The 23997-nt window shown below is 40.2% G+C and overlaps 3 protein-coding genes across 4 annotated transcripts; 1 reads left to right on the top strand and 2 right to left on the bottom strand.

Moving 5' to 3' along the window:
- Positions 1 to 226: 226 nt before the first annotated feature.
- Positions 227 to 8279, bottom strand: timm44 (translocase of inner mitochondrial membrane 44 homolog (yeast)). 2 transcript variants are annotated; one of them, XM_074668226.1, is made up of 13 exons: positions 8183 to 8279; positions 7611 to 7715; positions 6965 to 7168; positions 6795 to 6875; positions 6535 to 6684; positions 6179 to 6315; positions 5881 to 5966; positions 4577 to 4669; positions 4244 to 4368; positions 3908 to 3958; positions 3682 to 3771; positions 3309 to 3419; positions 227 to 1065 (listed from the first exon to the last, which is right to left on the bottom strand). In XM_074668226.1, the coding sequence occupies exons 1-13, from the start codon at positions 8255 to 8257 to the stop codon at positions 946 to 948; spliced, it is 1428 nt and encodes a 475-aa protein (XP_074524327.1). In that variant the 5' UTR covers positions 8258 to 8279; the 3' UTR covers positions 227 to 945. The 2 variants fall into 2 exon arrangements, with proteins under 2 accessions (XP_074524327.1, XP_074524328.1); XM_074668227.1 differs by lacking the exon at positions 8183 to 8279 and adding an exon at positions 7827 to 7848.
- Positions 8280 to 8859: 580 nt separating this feature from the next.
- Positions 8860 to 15700, bottom strand: hnrnpm (heterogeneous nuclear ribonucleoprotein M). The gene is made up of 16 exons (XM_074668597.1): positions 15425 to 15700; positions 14566 to 14747; positions 12936 to 12988; positions 12210 to 12217; positions 12030 to 12123; positions 11658 to 11939; positions 11348 to 11501; positions 11183 to 11232; positions 11051 to 11108; positions 10646 to 10756; positions 10499 to 10555; positions 10313 to 10384; positions 10111 to 10212; positions 9397 to 9977; positions 9261 to 9312; positions 8860 to 9161 (listed from the first exon to the last, which is right to left on the bottom strand). Exons 1-16 carry the CDS (start codon positions 15496 to 15498, stop codon positions 8998 to 9000), a joined length of 2094 nt encoding a protein of 697 aa, XP_074524698.1. The 5' UTR covers positions 15499 to 15700; the 3' UTR covers positions 8860 to 8997.
- Positions 15701 to 16709: 1009 nt separating this feature from the next.
- Positions 16710 to 21965, top strand: dmap1 (DNA methyltransferase 1 associated protein 1). The gene is made up of 10 exons (XM_074669210.1): positions 16710 to 17176; positions 17350 to 17441; positions 17541 to 17736; positions 17947 to 18105; positions 18222 to 18389; positions 18521 to 18706; positions 19048 to 19119; positions 19766 to 19838; positions 20256 to 20608; positions 21220 to 21965. The coding sequence occupies exons 1-10, from the start codon at positions 17081 to 17083 to the stop codon at positions 21277 to 21279; spliced, it is 1455 nt and encodes a 484-aa protein (XP_074525311.1). The 5' UTR covers positions 16710 to 17080; the 3' UTR covers positions 21280 to 21965.
- Positions 21966 to 23997: the final 2032 nt, after the last annotated feature.

Here is a 23997-nt window from a genome sequence, read left to right as displayed (position 1 = left end):
ACCCTCACCATGCTGTAGGGAAAAACATGCATTATGTAAGAACAGAAAAATCAAAAATGGAAACATTTATTCACTTATGATTAGTCATTTTTCTGAGGGTACTTTTTTCACAAATGCTGTAACCTCATTTAAAAATTTAACTTTTAAAACAATCTGCTGCTGCCCAAGCTGCAATCACATAACAAACATCTAGACAAAAGAGGAAAAACAACAAACTGAAGTGATGGTGAAAAACATTTGATAGAAATTTATTTTCAAAAATGTTGGCTAGTGTGAAAAATGGGACTTCCTCTTTATTTTTCATAATAAATATAAACTTTCTCACAGTCTAACAATTAAATCGGACGATTATCATACAAACAAGGATCTAAGAGATTGCTGATTGGCCACAAAACCATCTACCATCAAGACATCACCACCTCAGAGAGGAAGAGAGAGAAAGACTGACGTTCACGTGACTTCAGGGCTGAACAATTCATCTTCCTTGTTTTTATTTCCTTTCTTCTGTTAAACAGAAAAGTAAACCTAAAAATTGAATAGCCCCACTTTATTTGTGAAAGGACAAATGTTGCCCTGCACTGTAAAGACTTCATGACAATACAGTCACACAAACACTGCAGGAAGAGCACTGGGTGTTAGTTATTGGTAGTGTGCCACCCCCTAGTGTATGCCAGAGGAAATGCTATCAAGCTCTTTCAGAAAACCAAGAATGGACAAAATGAACCTGGAGCCAGAGTGATATTAAAAAAGAAATAGAGTGAAGCGCTGAGCTTTTATCACTACTTCTACATTTCTCTCTTTAAAAGTGAGCCCATTTCCCCACCAGTCAGCCCTTTGTCTCCTCTTTCCCTCTCTTTTCTTCTCTTTTCCCAGCCGGCTCCAGGGCCTCTTCACGAACAGTAAGTTCTCTCCTGAGTTGTGTTTTGTTGCATGTATCAAAGAGTCTCAGAGGATCTGTTCTGTGCTTGAGGCTGAAATGTCGAGTAGTCTCCATGCAGCATATGGGTTGAGCTCTTCCTGGTCTCGACACAGAGCCCACACGTACATCATCCTCAGCACTTTTTCCTGGAGGGACCAAAACAGATGGCACATTTCATTTTTAATCTCCAATTATTCCTAAAATTACTTATAGTCTAACACAGACAGTTAAATCTAATTTGGGAGTAACTAAAAATTAACATCTATGAGTTGTTTTTAAGTATTAATGTATTCTAACGTAAAATACATTTTTATATGCTTTTTAATTTTGATGACTGTGGCTCATAGTTCATATAAATTAGAAAAAAAGAAAAAAATTACACATATGTCAAACTTCTGGAAAATACATTAATTTATACACTCAGCATTGGGTTATGATTTATTTACCATGAATTGTAAATTTATTTATCACATCAGTGTGATGTGGCATAGCTTAGGTGCTGTTATAACCCAGGTTGCTTTGACAGTGGTCTTCAGCTTGAATGTATTTTGGGGTTTCTAATCTTCCTATTGAGAAATATCCCACAGATGCTCTGGTAGATTCAGGCCAGGTCAATCTGGCACAGTAGTATCACAGCATGCAAACTATTTGGTACTGTGGTGAGGGACTGAAAAAGGAAACTGGAAAAGGAAATCAGCATCTTCTAAAGCTTCTCAGCAGATACAGAATAATTGCTCTAAATTCTCCTGGTGGATGTCTGTAGACTGTATACTTGCACTGGCCTCCTTGTGAAGGGTGTCAGTGATCGTCTCTCAAGATCAAACCATGTAAGTCAGCAGTCTTTTCCATGATTGTGGTTGAGACACATGGTATTTAATTTAATAGTGAAATACACAACACTCAGAATATTCCAACATTTTGATGCATGCATTTTCACATTTTGAGGTGGATCACAATTATCAGAATCAAAATAGAATAATGCTATAAACATTTACGTTAACATGGCATGAGTGTACACCAGACCTGGGCAAACTACAGCCCACAGGCCACATCTGGCCCTTTATACGTCCCTGTCTGACCTGCGTGAGGCCAGTCATAAACATACAACTCGTTCAAGGGCATATGGCTTAATACTTCATCTATCACAGGCACTGTACAAGACATTGTACTTTGAATTCTCCCTCTTTCGCAGGCTCAGTCAGTCTCCTCCACCTGAACTCTCTCCTGTTCTGAAGGCAGAGTGCCGCCGCGTACACGGTCAGCGCGTACGTGCATCACACACCGTAGACAGACAGAACTTCACAACAAGGTTGACACTAAAATAGTAAAACGCTTAAGTGTTTCACTATCAAACCAACTAGGAAAGAGAGGGGAGGGTGGTTTTTGAGTTTTCGATATAAAGCCCAAGTACAGGACTTGGGTTAAAAAATGGGAGATTCCCTCCATATTTAGGAGTGTTGGCAGCCCGCCAGCACTCTCGATTAGTAAAAGTGAGTTGTATGACACAGATTGACAAAGACGAAAATTAAAGACATTTTCTCTTTCATTTTAGGATTCAATAATTGTTTTTGTTTTCTTATTTGACCTATACACCACAATTTCACATAACCTAATATAAATATTTACAGAGTGCTTTATTCTTCTTATCATTATTATCAGTAGCAGCTATTAAAATATTCAGTTTAGAGCATTTTACAATGGAAGAAAGTTGGTGGCCCTCTGACACAATTCAGGTTTCTCATGTGGCCCCTGGTAAAAATTAATTGCCCACCCCTGGTCTAGACTATGAGGAAAATTTCTGAAATAACTAAAATCTTGAACTTTTCACAATATTCTAATCTTTGAGATGTACCTGCATATAACCTTCTCTCTGAGACCACTTGAAGTGAGTACAGATGGAGTAATGACTCCCTCAGCTACATATGGTTACTGCATTCATTGTATTTCAGTAAGCTCTGCTGAGTCAATAAATCCCATGTCCTGTTTTTCTCATAAAAGCCTAGAAAGTTTGAGAAGAGTATCAGTAAGAACACTGTAGTCTCTATGGACCGAGTCTGCCGTTAAATGTCCAGACACGTTGATTTAGTCGATGAAACACAGAAGAACAGTGAATCCACCATTAATCCTCCTCCAAGTCTTTTAATCTGAATGCTGGGATGATGCCAGATGCTTAGTACTGAGTAGATACTGTGACCTCTTAACCAGACACAGGTGTCCTTTAAAAGCTTCAAATGAACAACACGGCCGGCAAACAACCATTTAAGCTTAATCTGGGTGTAAAGAGACATAATCTATTCCCAAGTAAGGAACGCTCGATTCTAGGTGATGAAAGATTTTTTTGTGGTTAGTGTGTGTGTGTGTGTGTGTGTTTGTGTGTAACATTACTTACAGGGTCTCCCTCCACCACCTCTCCTTTAGTGTTTCGGATCACCATGACTAACTGAGCCTGGAAGGTGATAATCAGCACCGGACCCTGGTCCATCATCTTCCCCATGGCCAACTGGAGAAGAGGATGCATACAGTTTTTACTTTGCTGAACTACAAATTAGATCCTGAGACTCAAAAAAAAGGCACTTTCCACTGGAGGATTTCCTGAGAGTACTAAGAGCTAAGCTCACCCAAACCTGTTACTTGCTTATGAAAACTTTTATTTATCACTTTTCCTGGTTAAAACAAAAAAAAAAAATAGATATTGGACTGGAACACTAGCACTCATTTTAATTTGTTAATTAGTTTGTGTTTTCCAGTCTAGAGTTACTTACATCAATATTGTCGATGTCCAGGATCTTGGAGTGAAACTGGAGTCCCATGGCTTTGGCTTGTTGAATAGGGTGTGCTAGCTGGCTGTAAGTCTACACATCCATAATGGAGAAAGCAAAGGTAGGTTTATGACCACAGGATTCATGCAGAGCTTGTCCTAATTCTGTCTTTACATATCATATAAAATTAAGTGTCTGTATAAATAATACTATGTGAGAAAACTCCTACCGCTTCGTAACACCAGTCCTTTAAGATTTCCAGCTCTCCTCGGATCATTGCCTGTGTAAAAACAGAGCTCTAGCTCAAACAACATCCTGGAAACACTGAGGGATAAATCCACACAAAAATTGCTGGATTAATCTTGTTTTAGTCTCTGTACTTAATTAGTCTAATCAGACTTTCTAACTTAACTTGTCTTGAGTTTTTCTGAGATCTGACACAAAACCCTAGTCCATGAACTCAAACTGAATCTTTAAAAGATCTATTTATTAAAAAAAAAACTGATTGATTAAAAACGACAAGTTCACAGACACCTGGACCAACACTGCTTGCAGGCAGACATACCTCCAGTATATTGGGGATGATATCCACTTCACACTGCTTGAGGAAAGAGTCTTTGTCAAAGGATGGGTCCACCTTCAAGATCTCTGTTAACACCTCGGACATCTCCGTCTTAGAGAACAGCCCACCTATTCAAATATTGATACAGACAGGCAAAATGAAAACCAAGAGCAGAACTTGTCATGTCAAAAAAAGATCAGGAAATGAAAAGACAAGAGATTAGTTTAGATATTCCTTATTTTGAAAGAGATTTCAAATGTATAATTCTGAAAAAAACATGATTTAAAATTAGTTACCCAAGTTTGTCCCTGCGTTATCAATGTACAGGTCTCTCACCTATGAGGTCAGTCATCTTGTCAGTGACAGCACGAGATGCTCTGATGAGGGCGTTGTCACTCTCATCATACTTCATTTTCATCTCAAAGAACCCTGCAGTGAACATGGCACAAGACAAAAAAAGTTAAGACTTGGAGTTTTCATCCTCTCCACGCAAACACACATGGACGCAGGGAAAAAAGTTTTCTTGATCAGCATAACCTTTTCATCTATCAAAAATTCATGAATAGCAAAAAGGCATGACTTTTCATGAGCTTTATTGAACTTGATTAACTCCACAGAGCAAAAAAAAGGCCCATGTCTGTCTTTGGTTTATGAATCTTCAGATATTTAACAAATACGTGAGCAGAAACATGGAAGCAGATTGTATAGGATGTTGATGTTTTAGCTCAGCTGTTTGAACCATGGATATGACTTGTGGATGATTCTTTTCTAAAATCCAATGCTTTTTAGATTGTTTTCTGAGTCTCTTTGCATTTTTGTCTGTAACTTTGTGTGTTTGCTGTTGCATGTCTTGACCAGATGTCTTTTGAGAAAAAGGTTTTTGATCTCAGTGGCACCAACCTGGTCAAATAAAACAAAAACAGATAAACATGCTCCCCAATCTCAACAAAACCATCGTACCTACACAAAAATGTCCATGTACTTGTGAAAACTTAAACATTGGAAATCTTTATCCCTGTAGCAGGCACTGACCAAATAGATATCTGACTGATGCTCCTCTGCATCTGAAATCCACAGTCTCGTTCTCACTGTATTCAACATTTTAAATGAACCATATACCTATTGACATCACCTGTGTGGCTGTGAGAGGATTATTTTATTAAGAAATTAAGTCTAATGTTGCTGGTCCTATGCAAGCTACCGAGTGTGATTATTCTGCCGACTTGAACAAACCAAATAAAAATGACCTATTCTGCAGATTTAGCCTCTTTGAGCAAACTGTTTTACGGTCCAGCCCTTTATTTCAGGGAAGAATAAAATGTTCTAATTCTGTATTACTTACTAAAGAAACCATAGGCGCATATCTATAGATTTTGTGAAATGTTCTCATTGTGACCAAATTTATTCCCACACCTATCTAAATTATTTCAATTATATTACTTTTTCCTTTCTGATATGCATAATATGCACAAAATCAGCAGTGTAATACACACTCACAGTTGGAAGTGTTACCTTGATCTAAGAAATGTTCAGAATGAATCATAATGTACCTCCATGGCTTACCAAAGTGTAACCAGCTGACAAAAAAACTTTGTTTGTGAATAGTGTGTCTTTCTGAGAGGTTCAAAGTTGGCTCTTACTGTTGAAGACCATATTGTTGTCTTTGAAGTCCTTCCACTGCTGGTACCATTTCGAGTCCTTATGAAGAACCACACCCATAGCTTCCCTGATTAAAATACAAAACAATGTTACAGCTGATTGTAGTAAAAGTAATATACCTTGTACCATGATACTTTGTAAACTTCAAGTAGGTTGTTGTTCATATTTATTTAATAAGAATGGCTATCCTGTATGACACCTTAAAGCTGTACAAACTAAAGCTAAAACAGAGAGGTGTCCCCTATCAGAGTCAGGTCACAGAGGAGAGAACTCACGTACTCATTAGCTTCAAAGACTTTGCTTTCATCCCCTGCCCCCTTGGAGGAGAACTCAGTTCTCTTCCTTAGTTTGGCAGGAGGCCGATAAGGGCCAGTGTGACCCAGATCGCCAATTTCTTTCTTGACACTTTCCATGCCCTGATATATGAGAGAAGACAAGAGGAAAATTGAACTCCAAACACCAGGAATGTCATCCAGAGGCAATTTTTTTTAGGTTAATCAACGTTCACTGTAAATGATCACATTTCTTTCTTTCTATCTATCTATCTATCTATCTATCTATCTATCTATCTATCTATCTATCTATCTATCTATCTTCCACTTTTAATCTTTGACAAGAGAGCAGCGACTCCATACCTGTGATATTGCCTTGAAAGCACCAGTCTTCCCAAATTTCTCCCCACTCTTGGTGACGGTCTCTGCTGAAGTCTTCGCTGTTTTAGCAGCTTCCTCCATTCCCTCTTTGATTTTCTTCCCAATTTCTGTACGGCTGACCTCCTCAAGCCCCTGCCCCCACACACAGATTCACACACAACACATAGACATAGTTGAATCAATAAAGGTTTCATATCAGTCACAGAGGGGGCCTAGCACGTTGAGATACCTATCACATTTACCTCTTTAACAGTCTCAGAGATGTTTTCCAGTTTCTTCTTGAGAACCTCAGAGGTCTTTACTGTTTCAGACTCTATAGTTTTCTAAGGTAGAGAAAACAGAAGAATGTAAGTGACTATATCTGGTATTAAAATGAGAAGTGAAAACACAGTGTGGGTATGAATAGACTAACATATTTCCTTCGAGCTTGCTGCAATGCGTCTGACTCTTCCAGCTTTTTGGCCTCTTCACGGAACTTCTTGATGTTTTCTTTCATTTCCTTGTTCTTGTTTAGCTCCTGTTTTAGGTTGTCCAGAAACTCGCCCAAGAAACCTTTTCTGCCACCACCTCTATCTGCTGACATATACCTCACCTGTGGGTGGGGCGACTGAAGAACCTTGTTGATATAACCCAAAAAAATAAAAAAAAGACAAAAGACAAATTATTACATGCAGGCCTTAAGCAGTTTAACTAGTAGTTAGTAGTTAAACTTTAAACCTTTGGTTTGTAAGAAACTGACTTTATAGGTTGTACATTGTGGTATTTATTTCTACACCACCAATAATCATTATATACTATTATTACAGACACCGTCCTTTATTTAGTGCATTTTTTGTCAATGTAATTTAAAAACAATTATAATTAATCCTGTGATAGATTCAGTACAAAGTAAATATAACTTCTTGGATGGTTCAGTATGAATTTGTTGTATTACACAGCATTACCACGAGCTAGCTGTACATAAACTCCTGCTAGTGGATTCATTGTGATGTATGATATGTGATGTACAACTAGCCCTTTTTAATCCAGATAAAACAGGTTCATTGGGTTGAACTTACATGTGAGGAACATGTGAGGAGCCCACGTATCCTGTAGACATTTGGTCTGTTGTGAAGCAGCATGTAAGACGAAGGCATCACCACAAAGCCTCTTCTTGTACATATCTGGATGTTAAGATCACAGAGAAATTAACAAAGACAATCAAGTTCAAAAGGAAATTTACAGTGTCTGGCAATTCAAGCCTCCATGAAAAATCTCATCGCAATGTAAATTACATGATAGTCCCAGAAGCCTAGGTACTCCGCAAAAGTTAAGACATATCAAACCATTAGTTGGACACTCTTAAAAACATTAAAGACTGAATAAAATTTAACCTATGCAGGTAGATAACAAAGTGTACTTGTCACTTTGGAAAAGACTGCACTCTGAACTCATTTATTCATACACCGGCAGTTTTCTCATGATTCACAGAGCTAACTCAGCTAGCATACGCTTTGTGTGCATCGGAGGGATAAAAGTCATGTTTGCAGCCAGGGGCATAAGTGGTGGTTCAAAAATACTACTATCTCTCCAACCGCTTTGTCATGAGGATAAATTATTCGCTATTGCTCAAAACTTTCAATGCACTCACCTGATAACACTGACACAAGGGGGCCGCCATCTTGATTGTAATGCCTATGACCTTCTTCCGGTTGTGACCTTCCATTTCCACGAGGGAGGGACTTGATTGCTCGCGCTGTGTCTGTAGTTCACAGGGTAACTGTTCAAACCGAAACACTGGGTACTGACCGACACAAGAGTTCTGGCTATCAAACTCTAGTTATCTATTTCAAGAACCAAGTGAATCACAGCTGTGTGTGTTATTGTGGACTGATGGTAAAATAGAAAAACAAAAATTACTAAAAGGCTCTACCAATTTGTAACTTTCAATTTGCTGGCCCTGTCCCCTCTCATTCCTCCCCATAAGCTATTTGGCAAACTGTTGCTAAAACTAGCTTCAGTTGCTACGTGTACCTAGTTGTAGCGTGTAGATTGACAGCATCTTCATGTTGAGTCATATGTGTTTCTGAGAAAATGTGGGAGGTATACCTTTTCCAAACACTCCTTTTTCCAAACTTATGGCATGCAACTGACTAACAAAAAAATTCCAGAGACACTTCAAATTATTGAGGTTTATTTATCAAAACCGTCATACAGAACAAAGGCAATGAAAGGTGAAGCATGACAGGAAAAAAAAATTAAAATTTGGTCTCTAAAAAAGTAAAATTCAAGCAAAAAACTAAAACACCATTGGTAACAATTAACAAACTAGAATACCATTTCTGCTGTTACACATATCTGACAAAGTTTATATGAAGACAGAATGAATATGCCTAGGAACAATTCAAACAACAGAGCATTTTTGACATGAAAGACTGAATAAAATGCAGCATGTTAACAAACAACTTATGCATTCCTGTCAATCCTGACATCAATCTCTCTTCCGTTCAGGCGATAGCCATTCATGGTCCTGCAGGCGCGCTCTGCCGTTTCGGGGCTGTCGAAGCGAACAACACCACAGCCTTTGGACTTGCCGTTTTCCATCTTGATATCTGCATACTGAACCATGCCTGTAATAGAAAGATGAAGTTAAGTAAAACTACTGAAACTGTTTTAAGTCCACATGACATACATAAGTCAATGGTTATAAATTGGGAAAGCAGTATTACCGCAGGCGTTGAAGGTCTCCTTTAGCATCTTCCAGCCAAAATCGAATGGCAGCTGAAAATCAATTCAAGATCGATGGTTATTTGCAGAAAGCTAACAATTATTATTCATACAACTAACCTGAGGTAAAACACTTACATTTCTGACAAAGATCTGGCATCCCTTCCTGATATTTCCCCCAGCGCTGGGCCCTCCAGCTCCACCAAAGGAATTTCCACCAAATCCGCGGTCCATATCAGCAGAACGATCAAACTGACCACCAACACCACCAGATCCCATTCGATCCATGCCAGAGCCCATGCGGTCGAGGCCACCTGAGGGGAAGCGGTCAAGTCCCCCAGTTGAACCTATGCGGTCGAAGCTGCTGCTCATTCTGTCGAGCCCAGTGTTGCCCATGCGATCCATTCCCATTGGGGAGCTAAAGTCCATACCAGAGCCCATGCGATCCATTCCAGAAGAGCTGAGGCGGTCAAACCCAGCTGGGCCGAGGCGGTCCATGCTGGAGCTCATGCGGTCAAGACCAGGTCCCAACCTGTCCATACTGGGCCCCAGCCTATCCATTCCAGAGCCCATACGGTCAAACCCTGAACCAAGCCTGTCCAGATCAGAGACACGGTCCATCCTGTCCATGCCCATCCGCTCCATCCCTCCCATCCGGTCCATGCTGGATCCAAGGCGGTCCATTCCTGAGCCCATGCGGTCCATGCCCATGTTGTTTCCTGTAAAACAAGAAAAAAACAACATGAAGGCAAGGTTTAAGTGGCAGTTTGAGACTAGGCAAGCATTGCATCTTTCGAGGCTCTTCAGCGAAGGTAACACAGAAATGTCCAACAAAGTCCTTAACATACTAACCCATTCCTCTTTCAAACGAGTCTCCAAAATTATTGCGAGACATTCCCATTTCATTCCGCCCAAACTCCCTGTCAAAAGCACCACCAATCCCACGGTCCATCTCTGACAATGCAAGAGATGAAACCATTAGAGATGTCCAGCAAAGCGTGAGTGTGTTCACGCCTGGCTTGGAGTGATCAACACACCTCAAGCATCTCCTTACCGTTCATTCTGCCCATTCCAGAAGAGCTGAAACGATCCATGTTGTTCATGCCTCCAAAGTTGTCCATTCCTCCTGGAAGATGAGGAGAAAAATGTTAATACAAGAAGAAATAACTCAAACATGCATCATCATGTTGCAGTAAGTCAATCAATTTAAAAAATTTCAGTTCTGACAGTTTTTTCTTACCTCCACCACCTCCTCCCATGCGACCTCCCATGTTACCAAAGCCCATTCCATCCATTCCTACAAGTGACAGGGTGATTATTAGCCTCATGTTTATAGATCTCTGTTATCAAACACTCGACAAAGAAAACGTTTCTCTGGGATGCATACCTCCAGGGCCCATGTTGCCCATTCCCCCGCTTCCACTTCCTCGGTTGAGTTGAGTAGCATCAATGGGCTGACCACCAGGCCCCAGGCCCAAACCAATACTACTCAGGCCACCTGGGGGGAGATATTATACAACTTGAAGAAATGTTGTGCAAGAAGAGGAGGGGCACAGAATTATTCTTTGAATCAGATCTGCAGAGCACCACTGACGTTACAAAACCACAAACACTGTTGAGTATTGAAATGCTTAAAACTCTGAGTTCATCAAAGGGCTGTTTGGAGAAACCGTTACACCTTGAATGTACAGACTCTTGATTTGCACAAAGCTTTCATTGTAATAAAAGGGGGAGTTGTTTTGTCTCCTATGAATATTCTATACAATTATAAAAAATGTTTAAGTGTTCTTACGGGGAAGTACTGCAGCTCTCTCAGGTGGTCCAAAATCTTTGGGCATGGACTTTTCATCCTGTGAAAACAAACCGATTCAGACTATGCTCCCAAATCAGTAAGCTAATGTGAAAGACAGTTTTGGATACTTACCAGTTTGACGTGCATGACTCTGTTGAATAACAGCTGTCCATTGAACATAGCTTTGGTATTATTAAGGAAAGAACAACAAAAACTTTCAAAAACATTCTGCACATCTTCCGAGCTAACAATCACACACTTGAACTGTTCCATTCAACCAAGTGCTAGGAAGGATACAGACTGCTTGGACTGCTTCAATGGGCATGTCAAATGTTACTGTGCCCATGCCTCGGCTCTTCCCATCCTTGTCCTCCAGGATATCAGCCCTCATTACCATGCCCGCCATGCCAAAGACCTCCTTCAGCTTCTTCCAGCCCACTTTGTAGTCAAGCTGTAAGCAAAACAAAAAACAAACAAAAAAAAAACTTTAGAGAAGCTTACAGGCAGTAATTTTGTTTGATTAAATTCAAAGTTGTACAAGAACAGGAAATATTTAATCACACAAAAATATAAACATAGAGCATTAGGAAATCTTTGTAAGCCTCACATTAGCCACAAACACAGTGCTGCCAATCCTGCCAGCCTGAAGCCCATGGATGATCTCGTTGGGAATGTTGGGGTTGTTCATCAGACTTGGAGGGATGTTGACTCCAGGGCCATTCGGTCCAGGGCCCATCCGATCCATATTCATGCGATCCATACCCATACGATCCATATTCATACGTTCCATATTCATGCGATCCATTCCACCCATTCCTCCATGTCCTCCTGGGGGGCCGCCACCTTGGCTTTTGTTCATTTCTCTCTGAGAAATCACACCATCAGGGTCCTAGAAAAACACATGCACAATGTCACTCATAAAATGCAACATTTGTCATAACTGCTTTTTGTTGTCAAGCATTTTCTAGTTGAAACTTACCTCCTTTACTTTAAGGGGTCTTCCATTGAGATTGTGCTTGTTGACCTTTTCCACAGCTTTCTTCATCAGCTCTTCACTCCTAAACTCAACGACACTGACAGGAACACACAAGATATTAATTAAAACAGTTAATCTCAGTTGTCAACCCACCAACAAAGGAAAAACAAATAGACTACTTACGCACAACCCTTTGTTGATTGAAGACGTCACAACATGCCGTACCAAAGGGATGAGAAAAAAGATTTAAATTAGTTAAAGCAATGGCTTTTTAGGCATCTTATTGAATTGAATGCTACCAAAAGAGAACTGCATGCATAACAAAATGTTCTATGTCAAACAAGCCTACAAACTTGGCCACAGCTTTGCTTGCAAATAAAAATGCAATATAAAGAAGTCACATTTTCCACAATCACTAATACAATGCCATCAAGACTGGACTATTGCAGTATTTCTCCAACACCAAGAGGGCAGAATATCCACAGTGAGACAGGATTCCACACAGCTACGGTACTGGAGGCAACATTTACAGTGAAGCGGTGCTACTGAATAAGTATTTGTTATCCCACATCTTTCAGCCTTTAACAACCTCTTGCAGGCTGGACTCCTTTAGTTCATGGGGAGCAAATTCAGCATCAAGAGAGACGATGTTCATCTACTACAATCCCACAGGATTGGCTACATAGAAAGCTGGAGACCTGTAATAAGCATCAACCCCATGATGACCTCAGTGCCACAGACGACACCAGATAAAACACGCCTCCAGTGAGTCACCTTCTCACACACACACACTCCACCAGGTTTGTGAAGCAAAACAATTCCAACACTGAAAATTAAGGAACCAAAGCTGACAAACACAGGTTTGTCAAGGAATAGTCATGAGTTTTATTTTGATGTATTTGCACTTACCCTTGATTTGCCTTCTGCGTCCATTAAGTGTTCCACGTACGTAACATCACCCACTACAAATCAGATTCCAGACGACACACACCAAGGGGAGAGAAGCCGAGAGAACAATTGGGGTTTAGAGCAGAAACACGAATAGGGTGGCCGGTGGCAGTGAGCTGAGACCGCCAGTCCTGAGCCTTTCCCCAGCACCTCTGCAGCAGCACAATATGGTACAGGTCTACAAAAAAGCAATCTAGGGACTTTTAAGAAAGTTGCACTTCTCAGCCTGTCCTTGTTGGAAGCACCTACACACCAAAGGTAGTAGGCGTGGGACGACAACAACTGCTGTTACAGCCATCAGCCCTCCTATTTTAAACTAATGCCGTGAAAACCACTTCAGACCTCAAGATGTTTACCTTGGTAGTTACAGTTACTGTCAAACCTATGCCTGTCTAAGCCACTATTGCCCTTTAAACCTCAGGCTGATACATCACCCACTCGTCATCTGAGCCCAAGAGGAAACATACCATACAGATGTACTCGTATTCTAAATGGTGGCACACTCTTGTGAATAAAAAACTTCCCCAGCTGCAAACATGTTCTTGAAGTTGACCTACTCCTGATACAAACAATAGCAGAATTTTAGATCACGTGTTGACCACAGCCGTGTCTCCTTCCCAGATCATGTGTCTGTTCAGCTATAAGACATCAGAGACCAAACCTCTAGAAAAAGGACAGTGCATGAGAAGTTGCTATATTTTGTAGACCTGTACCCCAAAGACATCCCCAACGCATAGCTGTGATTGGCACAACATGGAGATCTGCTGAGAAAATATTTGCTCGTAAGGGACACTCCTAAAAAAGAAAAATGCAATTTAACTCAGTCAGTTGTCACAAAAGAAATACCAGGCACTCCTATGACAGGACTGTACCTTTCTAATGTCATGCTTAAACTTACAGTTAATACCACATTAGTGGTTTACATATGATACATCCCTTCCAATACACCATACCTTCTAGAACTTTCACACAAGTGACACATGAAAATCCATACAGTGCATTTATAAGAGAGCATATTCATGAAAGTCAAAGATGCTGCACGTCTTCTGATCTCCCAGAACATGCCGCCAAAATTTTGACTTTTTCACGAATCAACAGAGATCAGGCATTACTGTTAATTGAATATGGACTCAGAAGAGTATTCCAATTTCTGGGTAAAATTGCAACAACCTCACCTATGTGTGTTTCTTCAGGAAAGCAGGTCATTTCATCACTCGCAGTCACCAGTCATTGCATTTTCACATAAGTAGACTAGACTGGCTTTGAACATGAACAACCTCCACTTCCTTAATACAAAAAGAGTGTTTTTGATCTCAGTGGAATATGGTATAATTTTCCAATCTGACCTCTGAACTTGAAGCAACTCGTGCAAATCTGCAGCAGCTTCTTAGCTGATAGACAATTAGGTGAGACCTCATCCAAAATGACTTTCCAAATAACTCCCACAAGACTACAACCATTGAGCTCCAACTTAAGACCCTGCACAAATGCCCAAAAGCCCATCAGGGTTGCAGTGGTCAAAGCCAATTGCCCTGGAGGCCCACACTTTTCTGTCTCAAGTGCGAATCAATCCCTTTTACGAACATCTTACCTTTTTCTTTCATCAGGTCTTTGAGGGCTTGCCATTTCACATCATAGGGGATGTTGCTGACAAAAACCCGGTATCTCTTGTTAGCGTTTCCATAGGGTTCATAGCGTCCACCTCCACCTCTCTTCTGAGGCCTCTCCTTCCTGCTAGTGTTGGGCTCGTGCTTGGCTTTCCCATTCACCTCTCTGAATACAGAAACAGATCCATTACAGCACAAAACTATTATTCCAACAAGTCAAAACTAAACGGCTGCAAGATGAGACACTAAGACAATTAAAGGAGCATTTTTTTTTCTGCAGTCACAAATCTAATTAAATAACAACCTTTACCTACTTATACACCTAAATATTCCTACATTTCGGGTAAAAGTTTCAAATTTAGTCGATTCTTCTTTAGTCGTTTCTTCAAAGTATACAAGGTGCATGACTGTGAGATTATGTTGATCTGCTAACAAGTGACTGCAAAGTAGCCGCATGGCAAGGCCGCTTCGTGGACATCGTCGTTAGGCATTAGCCAAAAATAAAACATCGCGTCACCAATATATCTTCTTGGAAATAACCACGTATATTTGCAAATACGATAGATCAGGCACAATTGACTAGTAAGTGGCAGAATAAAGTAACGAAGAGGGACTAGTCGTCTCCAACAATGGACGAGGCCTACACAATTGACACTTCGAAATAAACACTATTCAATTACGTTTTATTTTGTAAAAATTCATCCCGATGACCATAACTTGTCAGTGGCCCAAACTGAAATTCTTGACAGCAGTTTCTAAGGTCTAAGTGTGCTATTATTAGATAACGGCTAGCATTAGCTAGCTAAATGGTGCCAACAAAGGAATCGAGATGAATGGACTCACCCTTGCTGCTGCGGCTGAGGAGGAGGCTGCTGGCCTACTTTCTCGGTGGTATTTTCGGCCTGCTCGTTGGACATCTTCCTGCGTGGTTCCTTGTTTTTTTCTAAATGAAATCGAGTTTTCTTGAATAAACTTCAATTAAAAGGACTAGCAAAGCGTCTAGCACAGTGACCGATTTCACGCACTACTTCGACCACTTCTTCAACCCGGGTAGTCAAAAATGGCGCAGGGAGCAGTGTGAGACGCACAATGAACCCAGAAGTATTTAAACCAGAGTGTTTTCCGGTGCCACCTTTCAAAGTAAAAGACACGACAAGGGGTATTCAAAATAACAGCGTCTGCCTTTTGTAGATGTGCTTGCCTGAACAGATTGCTTGCGCATGTGGTTATTGAAATATGACTTCATAAACAAAACGTTAATTCATATTTTTTTTTTATCATTCTAAACATCTCTAGTCGTTGTTAGCACCCTTTCTTTTCCTGTAGACCTAAAATGCAAACATGAAGGATTTATAAGCCAAGAGTTTATAGTGGGAATAATGAGTTTATTTCAATAATTTTCACATTTAGGATAAATGGTATTTGACAAATATCTAAACTCTTTGAATAAAAAAATCCCTATGTCATCATTATTAATATGATTTAAATAACACAATCACATAACACGACTTCGCTTAGACATTTAGCCAATTTCTTTCATTTCTAGATGCTTGGTTTTAATTCACTTGATGCATACTTCAGAGTTTGTTTGTTTTCTAATTCGTGGATGCTTCTTTCCAAAATCAGTAAATCATTTGTTTTTTCAAAAATTGTCTACAAGAGAACTGAATTTTAGTATCACATAGTAGAGTATAATGCAGCAATGAATACAGTAGTGTAGCATAGCATAGCATAGCTAAGTACAGCATAAGATAGAGTGGAGAAGATAGGGTGAAAGTGGACAGAGTGGCATTGTACATACAAATTTCCCTTTAACACCAAAAAGGTGCCCTGTAGGTTGTGTTAATCAACAAATGTCACTTTACCTGAAACTGTCTCTTTGACCCGACACAGCAGAATGTGTCAACTACCTGTTCAAACTGGTATGTGACAGTAAGTATCTAATGTATTTTTTTGTTTTTTATTTTATTTTATGCAATTTCATTCTATTTTGTAAAGTTATAGTTTATTCTGTTTATTCATTTTTATTTGGAGTATTGATCTGAGGATTTAAAAAGTTTTATGTAATTTGATATGGACAATACTTATTTTAAAAAAGTAACAATACCATGCCAAGGCTCGCGGGGGCGATATTCAGTTTTGATCGGAGCAAAAACTGGCACAACGGCCGGACGGATGTGGTGCTACCTCTGGCTAACATAGCTCGAACAATACATGTATGCTTTCTTATTAACATTATATGTCGATTTTAGTTATTAGTAAAAACGCCCAGTATTATATCATAATAACATCTTTACGAAATCCAGGCCTGGCTATCTGCAGCCCTGTGTAACGTTTACGGTGCTTTAAAATGATAACGTCGGCGTTAGCTTTTAGCTCGCAGGGTTAATTTGGACGGTAACGTGAAGGGACCACATTACTGACTGAGCACCGGTGAATGAATGAAAAGTATCGGGAGTTAAGAGACGTAAAAAGGTTGATTAGCAACACAATACAGCCATGACTACTGGTGCTGATGTTCGGGATATCTTGGAGTTGACAGGAGGGGAAAATGAAGGTCCTATCAGCAAGAAAGATCTCATCAACTCAGACAAGGTGAGAGATAAAATAACCTCAACAACATCAACAATTCTGAGTGTCAAGAAGTTAGCTATATACTGTATAGAAAAAATGACAATAGTTCTACTTGTGATGTGGTGTGTGTTCTTAACAGCAAAAATTGAGATGATGATGTTACTCTTGATTATTTTCTCCATAACTTGTTTTAGAAAAAATCTAAGAAGGCAACAGAAACGCTGACCTTTAAGAGACCTGAGGGGATGCATCGAGAGGTCTATGCTCTGCTCTATTCAGACAAAAAGTATGATCGTTGTGTTTTCCTCTTTACTTACTGCACTTGTTTCATTTTATCCTTGCCCTCATAAAGAATTGCTTTTTGTTTTGTTTTCCCTGGATGTAGAGATGCACCCCCTTTGCTGCCTAGTGATACAACTCAGGGCTACAGGACCGTCAAAGCCAAGCTCGGCTGTAAAAAAGTTCGTCCCTGGAAGTGGATGCCCTTCACTAATCCAGCTCGCAGGGATGGCGCTATCTTTCACCACTGGAGACGTGTGGCAGAGGAGGGCAAAGACTACCCGTTTGCTCGCTTCAATAAGGTTTTGATGACTCTTCTTGTCATAGTTTTAAGTTTCTCTTCATTGGTTTATACAAATATAGGAAACAGGCAACAACAAAAAAAAGACTTTTTTTTTTTGCTAGCAAAGTTGTTTTATTTCTCTTTGTACGATTAATTGCCTATTAAATGCTTGTAAAGTATTTGTGATTAACAAGTCTGATTCTCTTATTTCTCATTTTGTTTGTAACAGACAGTGCAGGTACCAGTTTATTCTGAACAAGAGTATCAGATGCATCTGCATGATGATGGCTGGACTAAAGCAGAGACGGACCACCTGTTTGACCTGTGCAAACGCTTTGACCTGCGATTCATAGTTGTCCATGATCGTTATGACTACCAGCAATACAGGGTAATGAAAGTGCCTCTTATCAGTAGTGCTCACCTTTACATGCGGAGTAGAAGTGATACATATTGGTAATGCATCTATTGTATTTTCAGCAACATTTTCTCCACTTGTGCTTTCAGAAACGTTCAGTGGAGGATCTTAAAGAACGCTATTATAATATCTGTGGAAAGCTGACCAAAGTCCGTGCGGCTACAGGGACAGAGCCTAAGATCTACATCTTTGATGCAGGCCATGAAAGACGTCGGAAGGAACAACTGGAAAAGCTTTTCAATCGCACACCTGAGCAAGTAAGAAATATTCTTATTTAAGTTTGACAACTGTTCATACGTTATTAGATTTCAAAAATTGTCACAACTGGCAAGATGATAGCCAGCCTTTTGTACATACATACATTGCATTTCTCTTGTTTTACCTGCAGGTGGCAGAAGAGGAATATCTTATTCAAGAGCTAAGGAAGATTGAGACAAGGAAGAAAGAGCGGGAGAAGAAGGCCCAAGATCTGCAGAAGCTCATTAAAGCAGCTGACACGACCACAGAGTTAAGGCGAGCAGAAAAGAGGGTTTCCAAGAAGAAGCTTCCACAAAAAAGAGAAACAGAAAAACCGGTAAGAAATGCAAGAGCATTTAAAGAGTGGTGTGAAGCAAGAGTCAACCATGGTTCCAGGGAAATGTTTATCACAAGATCAAAGCATTGTTGATGGGGAAAGCCTGTAAAAACACATAGGAATGATAGTCAGCCCTGTTGCGATGCTGTGATAGGATATCTTTGTCTCAAAAAAACTGATCAAGCACTTGTTCTGCTTGGTAAATTTGTGTACCTCTTCCTTTATTTATCCAACAATTCGTAGTGTATTCTCTGCTGTTTTTTTTCCAGTCCAGATTATTCTCATTTTTCATCTCTTACCAGTTACTCTGTTTTATTTTGTTTTGTTTTTTGACCATTTAGGCCGTTCCAGAGACAGCAGGCATCAAGTTCCCTGACTTCAAATCAGCGGGAGTAACTTTGCGTAGTCAGAGGGTGAGTAAGGTAGAGCTGATTTAGCCACAAAACTACAAACTCTGCTCTGAATCTTGAATTTGAAACTTAACTTTGCCTGTTTGCTGCCAGTTATTAGCTAAATACATCAGTCCAAAAGAAGGACAAATCCAGAGCTACAGTTATCTAAAAATCTCTCTATAAGAGTTTTTACCCAGACGTGAAGTTTTATTAGTGATGATTAAAGATGATACTTTCCAGTTGCACGTTTTTAACTTTTACTCGAACTCCCATTAATCTCGTAACATTTTTTACAAAACTTGACCCTACTGTTGATATATGGGAGAAACAGAGAAACCTGACTTGAGCTGGCTATCTCTCATTAGCACTCACATGATTAATTCTATAAGTGACTATCTAATATTTGTAAGACTTAGCAGGGATACTCTTATTCATCTTCAAGACTGATGAGGAGCAGCTACTCTCTATGGAAAATGCATTAGCTAAGCTAAAGGAGTAGAGTTTCCCTCAGCCCATCAGTCAGATAGAGTTCAGTGGATAAAGACATTTTGATCTGGCCCACTGAAGTGCATTTCATACGAATTAAAAACCTAGAGGTAGAGCTGTTTATCCTAATATCTCCACCACCTTAAATCACTCGGTGTGTGTCTGTCTGTGTGTGTTTTAGATGAAGCTGCCAAGCTCAGTTGGCCAGAAGAAGATCAAGGCCATTGAGCAGATCCTGATGGATCAAGGAGTGGGTAAGTGTGAATAAATAGTAAGACTCAGCTGATACTGAAATTGACTTAAATGTTCAAATCTCCTCTGCACAAGACTTTTAAACAATAACCTCAAGGAAGATTTTGAATTTATTTTAAATGTATGTGTAAATATAAGTCCTCATCCTGTAGCTGCCAGTCGTCTTACAAAATAACGTTTATCAACCATAGCCTCTTATCTGTATCTCTCATAGCAAGGGTTTTGTAATGGCTAGGGTCATTTGTTGTAGCTTTGTTAAACCCAGCTTTAGAAACTCTTAAGTGCACTCTATGATTTTGTACATAAGAATAGACACAAAAATGTGGGACAAATATTGGTTACATTGTCATCATCATCATTTTATGTGTTTTAATCACATCTGCCTTTACCTATGTCTGTGCATCTGTCCTCAAATCCAGATCTGAACCCCATGCCAACAGAAGAGATCGTTCAGATGTTCAATGAGCTTCGTAGTGACCTTGTCCTGCTGTATGAGCTGAAGCAGGCTCACAGCAACTGTGAATATGAACAGCAGATGCTGCGTCACCGTTACGAGGCCTTGTTGAAGGCTGGAAGTGGAGGCGTGTGTGGGGGAGCTGTTGGTCTTGGGCCAGCCTCTGCAGGACAGGGTGGAGAACTCAACGCCACCAACTGTAATACAGCATCCACACCTGTTGGTGAATCTCAGTCCTGGCCTTGTGCTGATGACATCAAGGTGGAAGCTAAGGAGCAGATTATTGATGTTGTCGGAGCACCTCTTACCCCCAACTCAGTAAGTCTGCTCAGCTTGGACCCAGACTTGGTTTTAAAAGTGCCGTTTAGGACATCTAATGTTTTGCATTAAGATAGTTGACAGGTACCCTCAGGTCCTGCGTCTTCATAACATTATTATTAAATCCTTACCTGCACTGTACCTGACAGTTCCTCCTCTTGTAACCCCATTTTTGGAGTACATGAGTCTCATGTTTTACTTTTAAAAAATATTAACACTGGACACTGTCATTTCAGACAGGCTAAAAAGAAATGTAACCATCTCGTGTATTCTGATCTATGTCTAGTGAGTGCATTTCAGGTATCATGTCTAAGTAGTAAGTCAATCAATGTGAATTTCTCCCATTTGCAGAGAACAATGTATTTTTTTTACAGAGATGACCAGTTATTGCTTGCAATCTTAACTGCAAAACAAGGCTAGGAACACCTATTGAAGCCAGAGTTCTTAAAGAAAAGGTCCTGAAGTTTCTACACTTCAAGCTGCCTCACTTTTTTTCTTTCTTTGGATAATATTTTATATCGATGGCCAGTTTCCTTAAATTTCGTTTAACATGTCTGATCAAAAGTCCTTGTTTGAAAACCGTTATAATATTTGTTTGCGTTACTTCACAGCGCAAACGGAGAGAGTCAGCATCCAGCTCGTCTTCAGTGAAAAAGGTGAAAAAGCCCTGATGAGGACAGGAGTGCTGGCAGTAACACGGTGGAAGACAGAGCACGGTATTGGTTACTCTGGTCACAGTGGTGGAGCCAGTTGGACAAGAGGGACACAGGGGAAGAAGGACACCATATTGCTCTTCATTAATGTTGAAGCACCACTGACTATACACACAGACGCACACACGAACATGTACACACACCTTTCCACCTATAACACCACTCCCACCTATCCCCATCTGGCCCAGGCTGCATCTTTGTGACAAAGGCAACAACTGAGTGACATTTCATTCCATTACTTCACGTCTCCCTGCCTCCTCCGTTGCTCTGCCTCAGATGAGGTAAGATCAACTGTAAATTGCCAGGCTAAGCTAATCGAGACAAGGAAGAAGGTGGGAATGACGGGGTAATTGAAATGAATTGGAATGAAAGGAGAGACTCAGGGAGTGGGAGCACCCCAAGCCAATGACTTTTTTTGTAGCCTAATCATGCCATAGTGTTTACTGGAAATGTGTTTTGGTGTTAGCCGTTAGTACCCCTGAAGCTCCATCTCAACTTGGAGTGTTCCTCACTCCCTCGTTGATACTAGCTCCTTCTGCTGCCTTCACTTTCTGTTGGACTGGTGGAGCTGATTTGTGGTGTTTGTCCTGAGGTGGCCTTGAAGATCCTTCAGTCAGTGATTTAATAAACCTCAATGTTTTGTGTTTTTTCATTCCTGCCTCTTGTTATGCATGTTTGTGCCATGATGGTCCCTTTCACATTTCAAGGATGTTCAGATGAGATCTTAACTCGGAGACAATTAGTGTTGAATACACATTTGCCAGGGAAATTGTAAGATCATGACATTGTTATTTTACCTGTCATCCAAGTTAAGTGACAACTAATGACTTCATTAATATGATAATTAAGCAGTGATCATTCTTAGCTTTAAAGCGCCACTGAAACTTCATTACGCTCCCTCTCCATAATATTGCTAATTGCATGTCAATTATGTCGTTTAGCCCACTTAGACATTAATTTCTATGCAAATTTTGAATATGCTCTCTTAGACAGGGAGAGTACTGTGATCAGGGGATTCTGTGGCTATTTATATTTCCATATAAAGGAATGTTTTGCCCAAATTTGAGTATTTTTTAAGAACTGAAAGTCAAACTACAGATGATCCCTATTAGTAACTATTTAGTAATTGAAACTTGTGTTATAAAACTGCAAATAACCTAAAGGTTACGGATTAAAAACCATAAATTTAAGTTTTGTAAATATGATCCAAAATCCAAATACAGTGATGCTGTATTGATAGCTATTCATTTACTTTGAAGTACGAAAAAAAGCTACATTTTTTGTTTAAGCGTTCATTTCTCTATCCACAAGACTATTCTTCCTGTATTCTTTTTCCCATTTCAACACATTAGTAAAATCTTTATTTATAGCTCTAATAGAGTTTACACTGGCAATCCCATCCAGGCTCTGATTGGGGGGGAGAGAAGGCAAGTAAACATGGGTAAAATGGATTCTCTGTGTCTATATTTCATGTTGGAAATTGGCTCATAAATCCAGTGGTTTGATCTATGGAACCCCTCGTTGCTTGAAAAAACCTCCGTAAATGTGTAATTTCTCCCTTGACAGAACACAGCCGAAAGGCTATCTTTCTTTTGCTTCCTCCTCCCCTCTTGCTCCCCTTTTTTCACTGTCTCTCATTCTCATTCCCTCTCTCCTCTAGCTTGCTGTTGGATTAATGCTCTCCCCTCTTCCCCTCACTCCTTTCATGCACCTCTGATATCTGCTTTTCATCACTGCTCATCCATTTATCAGAACGGGGGCTCTCCTCTTCCTCTCTGATCTCTCTATATCTTCACCTATCTTAAGTTATATGGCAGGTACCTTGTATGGTAGGCTTCAAGAAAGTGGGGGTTGTTAATAAATACTGGTCTAAATTGAAGGGAAAAAAAAAAGAAAGAAAAGGTGGATGCATCGCCAGCCATGTGTGAATGATAAAGACCCCATCTTGCTCCATCCAGGCGACAGTGTATGTTCTGCAACACTGATGTGAAAAGCATGATGCAGAACACGGCAGGAGTGTCTTATAATGTGGCTGTGATGGCATTGAGATGGGATGTCTTTATCAGGACCAGGCTGAGGCTTTAATCACGGTCTAAGAGATGCGCTGGATGTTTATCATAATTGAACTGTACCCAGGCTAATCGCTGGCATACGTCATTGTCGAAGGGTCGCTCTGCAGCACAGGCAGATGAAACTGTTGGCGGTGATTGAACACACAGTTAAGAGAAAAGATGTGTACTGAGGGACATAAGGCAGGAAGAGGCAGGTAATGGCAGATGTGATAGAAGCCTGTACAAATACATCACGCCTGGAGGTAATCGCTGATGTGACAATGATTAGATTGTCAATGCCTCCTTGATGTGGCACAACGTTTTATACCCATCATGTCAGACACAATCACTGATTACTACAGGCGAGAAAGGTAGGAATGGCTTAATAGTAGTTTTGTACAAAGGCGAGATGATTCCTTTCTGTGGCGGAGGGTCGAGCACTTAACTCTGTCCAAATCAGAACTCATCTCTCTCCCCACTCTCATCTCCATGTCCTCACGTTGACTTTCACCTCCTGCTGAATTTAGGTCACCTTGGGGGATGAAACTTTTAATCATTGTTCCACATCAAGTTCACCTGTGTCCCCCGGGACACTGAGGTGCAACAAAGGGAGGAGGAGCTAAAA

Source organism: Halichoeres trimaculatus, unplaced genomic scaffold, assembly GCF_033239565.1.
Source record: "Halichoeres trimaculatus isolate MK-OKI-2021-1 unplaced genomic scaffold, fHalTri1.1 fHalTri1_scaffold_4, whole genome shotgun sequence".
NCBI lineage: Eukaryota > Metazoa > Chordata > Actinopteri > Labriformes > Labridae > Halichoeres > Halichoeres trimaculatus.
Note: the sequence above shows the minus strand (reverse complement) of the source record. Positions and strands in the feature narration are given on the sequence as shown.

What these genes read in the sequence shown, in the direction of transcription:
- hnrnpm (XM_074668597.1), bottom strand. Translation starts at nt 15,498, where the DNA reads ATGTCCAACGAGCAGGCCGAAAATACCACCGAGAAAGTAGGCCAGCAG. An exon ending in GAGAGCTGCAGTACTTCCCC is followed by an intron (nt 10,757 to 11,050) that starts GTAAGAACACTT and finishes ATCTCCCCCCAG; the next exon opens with GTGGCCTGAGTAGTATTGGT. An exon ending in GGAGACCTTCAACGCCTGCG is followed by an intron (nt 9,162 to 9,260) that starts GTAATACTGCTT and finishes TTTCTATTACAG; the next exon opens with GCATGGTTCAGTATGCAGAT.
- dmap1 (XM_074669210.1), top strand. Translation starts at nt 17,081, where the DNA reads ATGACTACTGGTGCTGATGTTCGGGATATCTTGGAGTTGACAGGAGGG. An exon ending in CTGCTCTATTCAGACAAAAA is followed by an intron (nt 17,442 to 17,540) that starts GTATGATCGTTG and finishes CCCTGGATGTAG; the next exon opens with AGATGCACCCCCTTTGCTGC. An exon ending in CCTGATGGATCAAGGAGTGG is followed by an intron (nt 19,839 to 20,255) that starts GTAAGTGTGAAT and finishes CCTCAAATCCAG; the next exon opens with ATCTGAACCCCATGCCAACA.
- timm44 (XM_074668226.1), bottom strand. Translation starts at nt 8,257, where the DNA reads ATGGAAGGTCACAACCGGAAGAAGGTCATAGGCATTACAATCAAGATG. An exon ending in AAAGTCTTTGAAGCTAATGA is followed by an intron (nt 5,967 to 6,178) that starts GTACGTGAGTTC and finishes TATTTTAATCAG; the next exon opens with GGAAGCTATGGGTGTGGTTC. An exon ending in TCATCCCCAATATACTGGAG is followed by an intron (nt 3,959 to 4,243) that starts GTATGTCTGCCT and finishes GTTTTTACACAG; the next exon opens with GCAATGATCCGAGGAGAGCT.